Source organism: Pseudophryne corroboree, chromosome 8 (assembly GCF_028390025.1).
Source record: "Pseudophryne corroboree isolate aPseCor3 chromosome 8, aPseCor3.hap2, whole genome shotgun sequence".
Classification (NCBI taxonomy): Eukaryota; Metazoa; Chordata; class Amphibia; order Anura; family Myobatrachidae; genus Pseudophryne; species Pseudophryne corroboree.
Genome location: NC_086451.1, coordinates 70,942,577 through 70,957,169, shown reverse-complemented (window position 1 = coordinate 70,957,169; position 14,593 = coordinate 70,942,577). Strand labels below are relative to the sequence as shown.

Genomic DNA, 14,593 nt, shown 5'->3' with positions numbered 1-14,593 from the left:
GGAGAAAACTATTTGCTCATCAAACTCATTTATTTTCAAATTTCTTTTTCTTTTACAGAGAAATACATATGGTAAACCAGCGGATAAGGGAACATAATCTTAAAATAACTGATCTACAGATGTGTCCTCATATATCATTGCTGCAGTCTTGCCAAACAGCCCCTCTCGGCACGTCAGAACTCATTAGCCTCTGCTAGTGCCAGGAGCCTTCTTTGCCAAAAAAAACACATTTCTTAAACTGGGCATACATTATACAATTATCTGTCAGATAATCTGTGGTTGGAATGAAAATCTGATAATGGATGAGAGCAACTGACAATCGACCATTTGCTCCCAAACACTGGAAAATGGTCAAAACCTGTTGTTTATACAAATTGGTTAAATCACGGTTAGGTTTTGACCATTTTCCAGTGTTTGGTAGCAAATGGACGATTGTCAGTTGCTCTCATCCATTACCAGATTTTCATTCCAACCACAGATTATCTGCCAGATAATTGTATAATGTATGCCAAGCTTTTCGCAATGTGACCAGGACCCACCTTGAGTCTGTGCTGATTAATGTGACACTTGTACATATGTGTGCTACAGAGTCTCAATCTGCACATGACGTGCTACAATGTAGCAGCTGCAACTTTTTCCAATACAAGTTCCGTATACAGACTCTGTCACACACAATATACACTCCTTGTGCTTTCCGGTCTCATAGCGTTGCGACTAAGGCTCACTTTGGGCACAAAAAGCTGCCTAACGCTATCAGAGTGGCACAGGACGTAGCGACTCACTCTCGCCAAACAGCTCATGCTGCGTGGCATATTGAGGCTAGATGTATGAGCACACCTGTATTTATGAAATCTGTTTGACAGACAGCCTATTCTATCCAATTACAGGGAGCGGATGTGGGTGCTGCCGCTCAATCACACCATCCAGGAACCAGGAAAGTCCAAGCGGGTTAGTGGAGAGTTTCAAATGAAAACAAATGACCAACACGGATTGCCTTCAATTAAGTATTCCTACACAAGGCTGGGTCGAAGACATGAAACCAAGGTGGCTCATATGCTACGCATGGCTCAGTGCAGCAGGTTCTCATATGACAGTCTGTTCTACAGCTTTAGGTAAGTGGTCTGAAACAGGACCAATATGCCATTACTGCTCGTATCCTGTGTGTAGCAGGAATCCATTCATGAGCCTTTTATCATAGCGAGTTCTTCCGCTGAAGGCCACAGTCTCAGGAAGTACCTGGACCCTACTACACTGTAGCTGTAATACCAAAGGAGGAACCCACAGTGATGAAGTTGTGTTGGGTATGGGGGCAACTGTGTAATCTCACCCAATAAAAATGAAAAGATAAATATTACATAGAGCTCGCAATACATAGATAAGCTACGGTATATGTTAGTAGAAGGCATAGTTTGGAACTCTATATTTCAGCACTAATGGAGACCCCTCCTAGCTTATGAATACAAACTCTCTCCTGGCTCACATCTGAGTACTCACCTGTTTTGTTCACCTCTGGCAGCAGTCTAAGGAAGACAGGGTGGGAATACCCAGGCAGCGACTTTTTAAGGTCTCTGGCAAACTTGTCAAGGTCACATGTGTGGTCAGGGTCGGCAATGGCTGCCATGCCGGCTCTCCCTTCTGTCCCTAGAAAAGAAAAGAGGGGTGGACACGATTAAGGAAGAGAACGGACCGGATTTTACAGTGTGCAGAGAAAACACTTCCAGAGTTAAAAGATAAAAGGACTAGTGCAAAATATGGACACACATTAGACCTTGCTAGATGCAAAGGGAAACGGGCTACGAACACACAGAGTAAAAGAAGACTGTAACGATGCATTGATCTCTGCGGTAAACTTGACCTTTTAAATGCATCCAGCATTACAGCGAGTATGGAGGTCACGTTCGCTGTACAGATCAATGACCTTTACAGTGACAGGCATTAAGGAGTGCAAATACAGGCTGCGGACACGGCTGGCTGAGATCAAACACTAGAGTCTTACCCAGTGTGTGTGAGGCCTAACAGACATCAGAAGATGTAGTGTGTGGGTTTTTCATCTTCTGATCGAAGAAAATAGTTTGACAGGTAACAAACATAAAGTTTCCTTAGGTCACCATGGGGCCCAAACACGTATTAAACGTATATGCTATGCTGGTATCAAATAATTAGCCCCCATGGTTACAGGAGACTAGCCTAGATTTGTACCACACAATGTGTAACATTTAGCACATGGACGCCTAAGAAAAAGAATAACACAGTTTGTAAGTAACCACTCCCTGTATGACGCGCACACAATGCATGAAGACATACATATTACAGTAATACACACACAGAAGTATGACAATTACTCTCACACTCGTCTGTCACCTTCCATTATAATCTGTCTGAAGGCTGAAATCTGTTTTCACCATTGTCCAAAACTCACATACTGAGGTTGTCACACTCTGAGGCAGGCAAATAACCTAAATCGGACAGACTTGCTCTACTTCAAAATCAGATTGACCTGGAAGTCCTGCGAGTGAAACTAAGCAACCTGCACTGCCTCGAAGGTTCAGATCATACTTCTCAGGACCTCATACCAAAACGTAGAGACATCTGTCAGTGCGCTGACAAGCACGTCACCAGTCCCTGTAATGAGGTAATCTCTTTCCCTGGTAGGAACACCAGCTGCTGCCAGGTGTTGAACAGAAACCCCAGGAAGACTATTCTCTGGTAAGGAGTCAAATTGGACTTTCCGTATAACTTATAACTCGTAGGACTCCAATGCCTGTACAGTTTCCTGCAAATAGGGCGGACGCAATGTTGACGGAACTTGCTTTGATCAGAAGATCATCCAGGTAGGAGATAAAAATCACTAACTGGACCTTAGAAGAACAGTCATAACTGCTATAATCTTCATGAACACATTTCATGCCATCACGAGGACAGTAATGCCCAGAACGGTGGTTCTGGGCTGAAACCTGACAAGAGTGATGTTCTTCCCATATGGGGCAATGTAGATCCTTGATTTCCATGAACTCATCATGTTCTATATGCTTTATCACTCATCTCACATATTCCATTTCAAACATGTCTAGCTGGGTGTTCAAGAGCCTTCAGTTCAGAATGGGTTGAAAGGACCCATTTGGTTTCTGCATCAAGAAGAAACTTGAGTAAAAACCCCAACCTCTTTTCTCCATCCAGAAATAGAATAACCCCCCTTGAGTAGAGTAAGGCCTGAATAACATCCTGCAAAGTAAGATGTCTTGCATTGGCCCAGGAAGGCCTATAAAGAAAAACAACCTCTAAGGTGGGATCTTGGGAGATCGATGATATATCCCAGGGTCCACAATTCCTCTAATCCAGGCATATGTGGTGGAATTGAACAACTGGTCCACAAAAGAAACTCCCAACCCTATCTTCTAATAATCTTGTCCCTCGTGTTACTGAAGCACAAAAGGAACAAAAACTGGAACCTCTCAGGCTGAGTATTAACTGGCAAGAGAGAACTTCTTGTGTACTGGGAAACAAATGTATTCAGCTTGGGGCTGAATAAGACATAACCCGAGTAAAAGAAGCCAGAGCCTTTTCAGACTCCAAGGGGTAAATATATATATATATAGTGTGGAAGGAGCTACAGACCTGTTTAGAGATGTTAAGTGCCCGCAGTTCTGTATCCACTCTCTATATTCCAATGTCTCAAGAGTCCTCCATTTAGATGAATGAAAAATTAGTGTTAACGTGTCTGTAAAGCCGGCTACACATCAGAGCGATTGGCAATCGGGCTGATGGCCGAGCGATTTACCTTCACCCCGGACCATGCAAGAATGCAGGTACATACCAGGAAGATAGAATTAACTAAACAAAGATAAGACAGCGCTGACTGAAATGAATTGTAATTTAAAATATTATTTAATAATTAAGCATTGTAAAAACACATATAAACATATAAATAAATATCTCACTGCACTGATAAATTTATAGTCACCATACATGGATTGTAATTCATATGCTGCTTAATGGAATGTCCCTGTAGGATCCGCACATTCAAATATCCCTTATCCTGGGGTTGTAGCACAGTCTCCGGGCCGAATTTTGTATTGAAGACAACGCTGGAGGATTAGCTGTCCCAGTGGTTTGGCAGTACAACGGGGAAGTCCTCACCAGTATTGCGTGGCAGTCTTTAAAGTTCGGTCCTTGTTGTTGGATTAGGGTGTAAATAGCGCTATTTTTCAGAGTCCTTAGGGATCCCAGTATAGGTAGATATCCAATGCAGGTGACTTAGGCTAACACCTGACGCGTTTCACAGCTCCCTGCTGTTTTATCAAAGGTGACTTGGTCCTTGCTGGCAGTGTAATTTATACCTAAGTTAATTACTCAAATCATTACAGCTGATAAGACAATTCATTTCATTACATGTTTAAAAATTAATAAAAACCTCATTTTATACGGATAGACTCGGGGCAATCAGAGAAGTTAAGTATAATTCACAAGTTTTATTGCTTTATTAGTTAAAAAACTCTGTCTAGAACAGTCCGTTCGTGCTGGAACGCACGCGGACTTCCGGCTTGTGACGAATGCGCGGACTTCCGGTTTCCGGCTTATGGCCCGCATTCGTCACACAGGGGGCGGAACTTCTATTGTTGTGTATCTCCAGCAATGACGTATACCCGTTGTTATGGGGATAGCGTCATTCTTCCCTCCAATCATGTGGTGGGTACAGGGTCACGTGATCGGAGCTCCGCATAGCGCATCATATGTTGTATTATATGTATTTCTGATCCGTGACCCGCATAGAATGTTACGGAAAACATAACCACTCTTTCTTAAACATATATATTCCCACATGATCAGAGCTGGTGAATGTATCATACATTTATCTTTTGGTCTTATTGGTAACATGATTGTGAATTAGTTATTATAATAAGAATTCATTTCATAGAGTAATCATATCTGAGCAGTCAATATAGAGAATTATCCTTAATATAAACCAAAATGCAAATGTTTCATATGATTTTAAAAATCTATATATATAGGTATCTCAATGAATACATATTCATTTGGAAATTGATATATAATTTACTGGTGGCGGATGTTTCTATAACTTTTATGTTTAAAGACAGTTTTTTAAGTTTAGCAGTAGATTTTGCTCCATCTGGAGTATTCAATTATATTTGTGGGATTTATATTTTATTTTTTATTTTTGCTTAGGGAAAGGGGGGGGGGGGGGGGGAGTAGGGGGAGGGGTGAAGGAGAGGGGGAGGGGGGGGGGGGGAGAAATAAGAAAATATAAATCCCACAAATATAATTGAATACTCCAGATGGAGCAAAATCTACTGCTAAACTTAAAAAACTGTCTTTAAACATAAAAGTTATAGAAACATCTGCCACCAGTAAATTATATATCAATTTCCAAATGAATATGTATTCATTGAGATACCTATATATATATAGATTTTTAAAATCATATGAAACATTTGCATTTTGGTTTATATTAAGGATAATTCTCTATATTGACTGCTCAGATATGATTACTCTATGAAATGAATTCTTATTATAATAACTAATTCACAATCATGTTACCAATAAGACCAAAAGATAAATGTATGATACATTCACCAGCTCTGATCATGTGGGAATATATATGTTTAAGAAAATAAGAATTTACTTACCGATAATTCTATTTCTCATAGTCCGTAGTGGATGCTGGGGACTCCGAAAGGACCATGGGGAATAGCGGCTCTGCAGGAGACTGGGCACAAAAGTAAAAAGCTTTAGGACTACCTGGTGTGCACTGGCTCCTCCCCCTATGACCCTCCTCCAAGCCTCAGTTAGGATACTGTGCCCGGACGAGCGTACACAATAAGGAAGGATTTTGAATCCCGGGTAAGACTCATACCAGCCACACCAATCACACCGTACAACTTGTGATTTGAACCCAGTTAACAGCATGATAACAGAGGAGCCTCTGAAAAGATGGCTCACAACAATAATAACCCGATTTTTGTAACAATAACTATGTACAAGTATTGCAGACAATCCGCACTTGGGATGGGCGCCCAGCATCCACTACGGACTATGAGAAATAGAATTATCGGTAAGTAAATTCTTATTTTCTCTAACGTCCTAGTGGATGCTGGGGACTCCGAAAGGACCATGGGGATTATACCAAAGCTCCCAAACGGGCGGGAGAGTGCGGATGACTCTGCAGCACCGAATGAGAGAACTCCAGGTCCTCCTCAGCCAGGGTATCAAATTTGTAGAATTTTGCAAACGTATTTGCCCCTGACCAAGTAGCTGCTCGGCAAAGTTGTAAAGCCGAGACCCCTCGGGCAGCCGCCCAAGATGAGCCCACTTTCCGTGTGGAATGGGCTTTTACAGATTTTGGCTGTGGCAGGCCTGCCACAGAATGTGCAAGCTGAATTGTACTACAAATCCAACGAGCAATCGTCTGCTTAGAAGCAGGGGCACCCAGCTTGTTGGGTGCATACAGGATAAACAGCGAGTCAGATTTTCTGACTCCAGCCGTCCTGGAAACATATATTTTCAGGGCCCTGACTACGTCCAGCAACTTGGAATCCTCCAAGTCCCTAGTAGCCGCAGGCACCACAATAGGCTGGTTTAAGTGAAATGCTGAAACCACCTTAGGGAGAAATTGAGGACGAGTCCTCAATTCTGCCCTGTCCGTATGAAAAATCAGGTAAGGGCTTTTATAGGATAAAGCCGCCAATTCTGAGACACGCCTGGCTGAAGCCAGGGCTAACAGCATTACCACTTTCCATGTGAGATATTTTAAGTCCACAGTGGTGAGTGGTTCAAACCAATGTGATTTTAGGAATCCCAAAACTACATTGAGATCCCAAGGTGCCACTGGAGGCACAAAAGGAGGCTGTATATGCAGTACCCCCTTGACAAACGTCTGAACTTCAGGAACTGAAGCTAGTTCTTTTTGGAAGAATATTGACAGGGCCGAAATTTGAACCTTAATGGACCCTAATTTGAGGCCCATAGACAGTCCTGTTTGCAGGAAATGCAGGAATCGACCCAGTTGAAATTCCTCTGTAGGGGCCTTCCTGGCCTCACACCACGCAACATATTTACGCCAAATACGGTGATAATGTTGCACAGTTACATCCTTCCTGGCTTTGATCAGGGTAGGGATAACTTCATCCGGAATGCCTTTTTCCTTCAGGATCCGGCGTTCAACCGCCATGCCGTCAAACGCAGCCGCGTTAAGTCTTGGAACAGACATGGTCCCTGCTGGAGCAGGTCCTTTCTTAGAGGTAGAGGCCACGGGTCTTCCGTGAGCATCTCTTGAATTTCCGGGTACCAAGTCCTTCTTGGCCAATCCGGAGCCACGAGTATAGTCTTTACACCTCTCCTTCTTATGATTCTCAGTACCTTGGGTATGAGAGGCAGAGGAGGGAACACATATACGGACTGGTACACCCACGGTGTTACCAGAGCGTCCACAGCTATTGCCTGAGGGTCCCTTGACCTGGCGCAATATCTGTCCAGTTTTTTGTTGAGGCGGGACGCCATCATGTCCACCTTTGGTTTTTCCCAACGGTTTACAATCATGTGGAAGACTTCTGGGTGAAGTCCCCACTCCCCCGGGTGAAGATCGTGTCTGCTGAGGAAGTCTGCTTCCCAGTTGTCCACTCCCGGAATGAACACTGCTGACAGTGCTATCACATGATTTTCCGCCCAGCGAAGAATCCTTGCAACTTCCGTCATTGCCCTCCTGCTTCTTGTGCCGCCCTGTCTGTTTACGTGGGCGACTGCCGTGATGTTGTCCGACTGGATCAACACCGGCTGACCCTGAAGCAGAGGCCTTGCCTGACTTAGGGCATTGTAAATGGCCCTTAGTTCCAGGATATTTATGTGAAGTGACGTTTCCATGCTTGACCACAAGCCCTGGAAATTTTTTCCCTGTGTGACTGCTCCCCAGCCTCTCAGGCTGGCATCCGTGGTCACCAGGACCCAATCCTGAATGCCGAATCTGCGGCCCTCTAGGAGATGAGTACTCTGTAACCACCACAGGAGAGACACCCTTGTCCTTGGAGATAGGGTTATCCGCTGATGCATCTGAAGATGCGATCCGGACCACTTGTCCAGCAGATCCCACTGAAAAGTTCTTGCGTGGAATCTTCCGAATGGAATCGCTTCGTAAGAAGCCACCATCTTTCCCAGGACCCTTGTGCATTGATGCACTGACACTTGTCCTGGTTTTAGGAGGTTCCTGACTAGCTCGGATAACTCCCTGGCCTTCTCCTCCGGGAGAAACACCTTTTTCTGGACTGTGTCCAGAATCATCCCTAGGAACAGTAGACGTGTTGTTGGAATCAGCTGCGATTTTGGAATATTTAGAATCCACCCGTGCTGACGTAGCACTACCTGAGATAGTGCTACTCCGACCTCTAACTGTTCCCTGGACCTTGCCCTTATCAGGAGATCGTCCAAGTAAGGGATAATTAAGACGCCTTTTCTTCGAAGAAGAATCATCATTTCGGCCATTACCTTGGTAAAGACCCGGGGTGCCGTGGACAATCCAAACGGCAGCGTCTGAAACTGATAATGACAGTTTTGTACCACAAACCTGAGGTACCCTTGGTGAGAAGGGTAGATTGGGACATGGAGATAAGCATCTTTGATGTCCAGAGATACCATATAGTCCCCTTCTTCCAGGTTCGCTATCACTGCTCTGAGTGACTCCATCTTGAATTTGAACCTTTTTATGTAAGTGTTCAAGGATTTTAGATTTAAAATTGGTCTCACCGAGCCGTCCGGCTTCGGTACCACAAACAGCGTGGAATAATACCCCTTTCCCTGTTGTAGGAGGGGTACCTTGATTATCACCTGCTGGGAATACAGCTTGTGAATAGCTTCCAATACTGCCTCCCTGTCGGAGGGAGACGTTGGTAGAGCAGACTTCAGGAACCGGCGAGGGGGAGACGTCTCGAATTCCAATTTGTACCCCTGTGATACTACCTGCAGGATCCAGGGGTCCACTTGCGAGTGAGCCCACTGCGCGTTGAAATTTTTGAGACGGGCCCCCACCGTGCCTGAGTCCGCTTTTAAAGCCCCAGCGTCATGCTGAAGACTTGGCAGAAGCGGGGGAGGGCTTCTGCTCCTGGGAAGAGGCTGCCTGGTGCAGTCTTTTCCCCCTTCCTCTGCCCCGGGGCAGAAATGAGTGGCCTTTTGCCCGCTTGCCCTTATGGGGACGAAAGGACTGAGTTTGAAAAGACGGTGTCTTTTTCTGCTGAGAGGTGACCTGGGGTAAAAAGGTGGATTTTCCAGCTGTTGCCGTGGCCACCAGGTCCGATAGACCGACCCCAAATAACTCCTCCCCTTTATACGGCAATACTTCCATATGCCGTTTGGAATCCGCATCACCTGACCACTGTCGCGTCCATAACCCTCTTCTGGCAGAAATGGACATCGCACTTACTCTTGATGCCAGGGTGCAAATATCCCTCTGTGCATCTCGCATATATAGTAATGCATCCTTTAAATGCTCTATAGTCAATAATATACTGTCCCTATCCAGGGTATCAATATTTTCAGTCAGGGAATCCGACCAAGCCACTCCAGCGCTGCACATCCAGGCTGAGGCGATTGCTGGTCGCAGTATAACACCAGTATGTGTGTATATACCTTTTAGGATATTTTCCAGCCTTCTATCAGCTGGTTCCTTGAGGGCGGCCGTATCAGGGGACGGTAACGCCACTTGTTTTGATAAGCGTGTGAGCGCCTTATCTACCCTAGGGGGTGTTTCCCAACGCGCCCTAACCTCTGGCGGGAAAGGGTATAGTGCCAATTATTTATTAGAAATCAGCAGTTTTTTATCGGGGGAAACCCACGCTTTATCACACACCTCATTCAATTCATCTGATTCAGGAAAAACTACGGGTAGTTTTTTCACACCCCACATAATACCCTTTTTTGTGGTACTTGTAGTGTCAGAAATGTTCAACGCCTCCTTCATTGCCGTGATCATGTAACGTGTGGCCCTACTGGACATTACGTTTGTCTCCTCACCGTCGACACTGGAGTCAGTATCCGTGTCTGGGTCTGTGTCGACCATCTGAGGTAACGGGCGCTTTAGAGCCCCTGACGGTGTTTGAGACGCCTGGACAGGCACTAACTGATTTGCCGGCTGTCTCATGTCGTCAACAGTTTTTTGCAAAGTGCTGACATTGTCACGTAATTCCTTAAATACGACCATCCAGTCAGGTGTCGACTCCCTAGGGGGTGACATCACTAAAACAGGCAATTGCTCCGCTTCCACATCATTTTCCTCCTCATACATGTCGACACAATCGTACCGACACCCAGCACACACACAGGGAATGCTCTGATAGAGGACAGGACCCCACGAGCCCTTTGGGGAGACAGAGGGAGAGTTTGCCAGCACACACCAGAGCGCTATATCTGTATAGGGATAACCTTATATAAGTGTTTCTCCCTTTTATAGCTGCTGTATGTATATTAACTGCCAAATAGTGCCCCCCCTCTCTTGTTTTACCCTGTTTCTGTAGCAGGACTGCAGGGGAGAGTCAGGGAGCCATCCTTCCAGCGGAGCTGTGAGGGAAAATGGCGCTTGTGTGCTGAGGAGATAGGCTCCGCCCCCTTCACGGCGGCCTTTTCTCCCGCTTTTTTTTTAGGAAAACTGGCAGGGGTTAAATGCATCCATATAGCCCAGGAGCTATATGTGATGCATTTCTTTAGCCATATAAGGTTTAAAACGTGTTTTATTGCGTCTCAGGGCGCTCCCCCCCAGCGCCCTGCACCCTCAGTGACCGGAGTGTGAAGTGTGCTGAGAGCAATGGCGCACAGCTGCGGTGCTGTGCGCTACCTTATTTGAAGACAGGAACGTCTTCTGCCGCCGATTTTTCCGGGCCTCTTCGCTCTTCTGGCTCTGTAAGGGGGCCGGCGGCGCGGCTCCGGGACCCATCCAGGCTGAACCTGTGATCGTCCCTCTGGAGCTAATGTCCAGTAGCCAAGAAGCCCAATCCACTCTGCACGCAGGTGAGTTCGCTTCTTCTCCCCTTAGTCCCACGATGCAGTGAGCCTGTTGCCAGCAGTACTCACTGAAAATAAAAAAACCTATTTAAACTTTTACTCTAAGCAGCTCAGGAGAGCCACCTAGCATGCACCCTTCTCGTTCGGGCACAAAAATCTAACTGAGGCTTGGAGGAGGGTCATAGGGGGAGGAGCCAGTGCACACCAGGTAGTCCTAAAGCTTTTTACTTTTGTGCCCAGTCTCCTGCGGAGCCGCTATTCCCCATGGTCCTTTCGGAGTCCCCAGCATCCACTAGGACGTTAGAGAAAGAGTGGTTATGTTTTCCGTAACATTCTATGCGGATCACGGATCAGAAATACATATAATACAACATATGATGCGCTATGCGGAGCTCCGATCACGTGACCCTGTACCCACCACATGATTGGAGGGAAGAAGGACGCTATCCCCATAACAACGGGTATACGTCATTGCTGGAGATACACAACAATAGAAGTTCCGCCCCGTGTGACGAATGCGGGCCATAAGCCGGAAACCGGAAGTCCGCATTCGTCACAAGCCGGAAGTCCGCGTGCGTTCCAGCACGAGCGGACTGTTCTAGACAGAGTTTTTTAACTAATAAAGCAATAAAACTTATGAATTATACTTAACTTCTCTGATTGCCCTGAGTCTATCCGTATAAAATGAGGTTTTTATTAATTTTTAAACATGTAATGAAATTAATTGTCTTATCAGCTGTAATGATTTGAGTAATTAACTTAGGTATAAATTACACTGCCAGCAAGGACCAAGTCACCTTTGATAAAACAGCAGGGAGCTGTGAAACGCGTCAGGTGTTAGCCTAAGTCACCTGCATTGGATATCTACCTATACTGGGATCCCTAAGGACTCTGAAAAATAGCGCTATTTACACCCTAATCCAACAACAAGGACCGAACTTTAAAGACTGCCACGCAATACTGGTGAGGACTTCCCCGTTGTACTGCCAAACCACTGGGACAGCTAATCCTCCAGCGTTGTCTTCAATACAAAATTCGGCCCGGGGACTGTGCTACAACCCCAGGATAAGGGATATTTGAATGTGCGGATCCTACAGGGACATTCCATTAAGCAGCATATGAATTACAATCCATGTATGGTGACTATAAATTTATCAGTGCAGTGAGATATTTATTTTATATGTTTATATGTGTTTTTACAATGCTTAATTATTAAATAATATTTTAAATTACAATTCATTTCAGTCAGCGCTGTCTTATCTTTGTTTAGTTAATTCTGTTTTGTGTAATGTTATAGGTGTAACTACCCTATACAGACAGCTGCTATTAATTATAAATTGGAGTCACAACTTAAAGCGCCCCTTCCAAAATAATTTTGGTTATTCCCACTTCTTGCTACATACCAGGAAGATGTAATGAATGACAGAAAGATCACTGTTCCATCCTTCCTAAATCTGCATGGCATGGCACCTAAAGTTATTGTATTACCTGGAACCTCCACTCCATAGACCACAACATCTGCTTGTCCAAGGAGTCTGCTTAGTATTCCTTCCACTTCTGTGGTGGACACATTTTCTCCTTTCCATCGGAATGTGTCCCCCGTTCGATCCCGGAAATACATGTAACCCAGCTCGTCCATCACTAGCACATCACCTGTGAAGAAGAAGACAGGGTTATTGCAGAAACCAGATGGCCTTCTATAAAAACAAACTGAGGACCCATAACTTAAGACACTAGACCAGGGGGACGCAATTAACAGCCATCCAGCTGCTGTGGTACTACACATCCCATCATGCTCTGCCAGTTTTGCTATCAGGATATGCTAAAACTGTGGCAGAGTATGCTGAGATGTGTAGTTCAGCAGCAGCTGGAGGGTCACTTTTTGACTTATTGTCACCCCTGCACTTGAGTGTAATTAAGATAATTAGTGGCCCTGTGGATCCACTGATGTTGAGTACTGTGGGCAATTTCCCCTCATACCCTACAGGCCAGACATGGAATCAGGAGAGTGTCTAATGACCGCACACAAAAGGGTATTATTATTTTTTTTAATCCTACCATGGGGGGTATGTAGTACGGTACAGGGAGCCAGGACACGTTACATTTGCATAAAGTTCAGGCTCCTCTCTCACTACAACACAGTGGCTGCCTAGGAACATCAGTTTGGTCTAAAAAAAAAGCCATGAAGTCCAGAATGAGAGGGGGAGATAAAATTTTCCAAGAACAACCACCCTAACGTCGGTAACAGTAAAGGAAACCATGAACAAGAACAGCACATAAACCATACAAGTATAAAACTCCCCGTATTTCTTCCATTGGAGGACAATACTAAATCTGTAATATTTGGGGAAGGGGAGCACAGATGATTATGTTGCCGCTTGGCACAGCTACTCAGCAGAGGTTTCCAGTAGGCTCCAAAGGTAAGCCTGAGAAATTACAAAAGTAATTTACCTGACAAGGGTCTGTGTGGGAGCGGACAGCCTCTCTTTGTAGCCAGAAGGTCATTCATCCTGTGCAATTCTAGAATCCTATAGACCAGGGGTGGCCAGACTTTTGGAGTCGGCGATCTACTTTGAAAGCTAAAAAGCTTTTGTGATCTACCTAAGAGGAATAATAGCGCGCACCGGCGCAAAAATAGGGGCGTGGCATAAAAAAAGTGGGCGTGGTATAGCAAAAAGTGGGCGTGGTATAACAAAAAAAAGGGACGTAGCCTTGCTGCACAGAGTGTAATGACTGCCTCACACGAAATAACACATTGGCCCCCACAGGTAAAAACCTCAAACACATATGCCCCCACAGTGCCAGATACACATATGCCCCCACAGTAACATGTGCCCACAGTGCCAGATATGCCCCCACAGTGCCAGATACAGATATGCTCCCACAGTGCCATGTGCCCACAGTGCCAGATATGCCCCCACAGTGCCAGATACAGATTTGCACCCACAGTGCCATGTGCCCACAGTGCCAGATATGCCCCCACAGTGCCAGATACAGATATGCCCCCACAGTGCCATGTGCCCACAGTGCTAGATATGCCCCCACAGTGCCAGATTACAGATATGCCCCCCCGTGCCATGTGCCCACAGTTCCAGATATGCCCCCACAGTGCCAGATACAGATATGCCCCCACAGTGGCATGTGCCCACAGTGCCAGATATGCCCCCACAGTGCTAGATACAGATATGCCCCCACAGTGCCAGATTACAGATATGCCCCCACAGTGCCATGTGCCCCCAGTGCCAGATATGCCCCCACAGTGCCAGATACAGATATGCCCCCACAGTGCCATGTGCCCACAGTGCCAGATATGCCCCCACAGTGCCATGTGCCCACAGTGCCAGATACAGATATTCCCCCACAGTGCCATGTGCCCACAGTGCTAGATATGCCCCCAGTGCCAGATTACAGATATGCCCCCCCCAGTGCCATGTGCCCACAGTGCCAGATATGACCTCATAGTGCCAGATACACATATGCCCCCACAGTGCCAGATATGCCCCCACAGTGCCAGATTACAGATATGCCCCCACAGTGCCATATGCCCACAGTGCCAGATATGCCCCCCCCCCAGTGCCAGATATGCCCCCAGTGC

General features: G+C 45.7%; 1 protein-coding gene and 1 long non-coding RNA gene across 2 annotated transcripts in view; one reads left to right on the top strand and one right to left on the bottom strand.

Moving 5' to 3' along the window:
• Positions 1-1,354, top strand: part of LOC134948565 (uncharacterized) — an 86,759-nt gene extending 85,405 nt beyond the window's left edge. Inside the window, exon 4 of the long non-coding RNA XR_010182974.1 lies at positions 888-1,354. This is a non-coding gene — a long non-coding RNA (uncharacterized LOC134948565). The remainder of the gene's footprint in view (positions 1-887) is intronic.
• Positions 1-14,593, bottom strand: part of SLC27A4 (solute carrier family 27 member 4) — an 83,753-nt gene that overhangs the window by 5,450 nt on the left and 63,710 nt on the right. Inside the window, exons 11-12 of the mRNA XM_063936624.1 lie at positions 12,487-12,651; positions 1,495-1,641 (exon numbers count right to left, since the gene is read on the bottom strand). Coding sequence (XP_063792694.1) covers positions 1,495-1,641; positions 12,487-12,651 — 312 coding nt within the window. The remainder of the gene's footprint in view (positions 1-1,494; positions 1,642-12,486; positions 12,652-14,593) is intronic.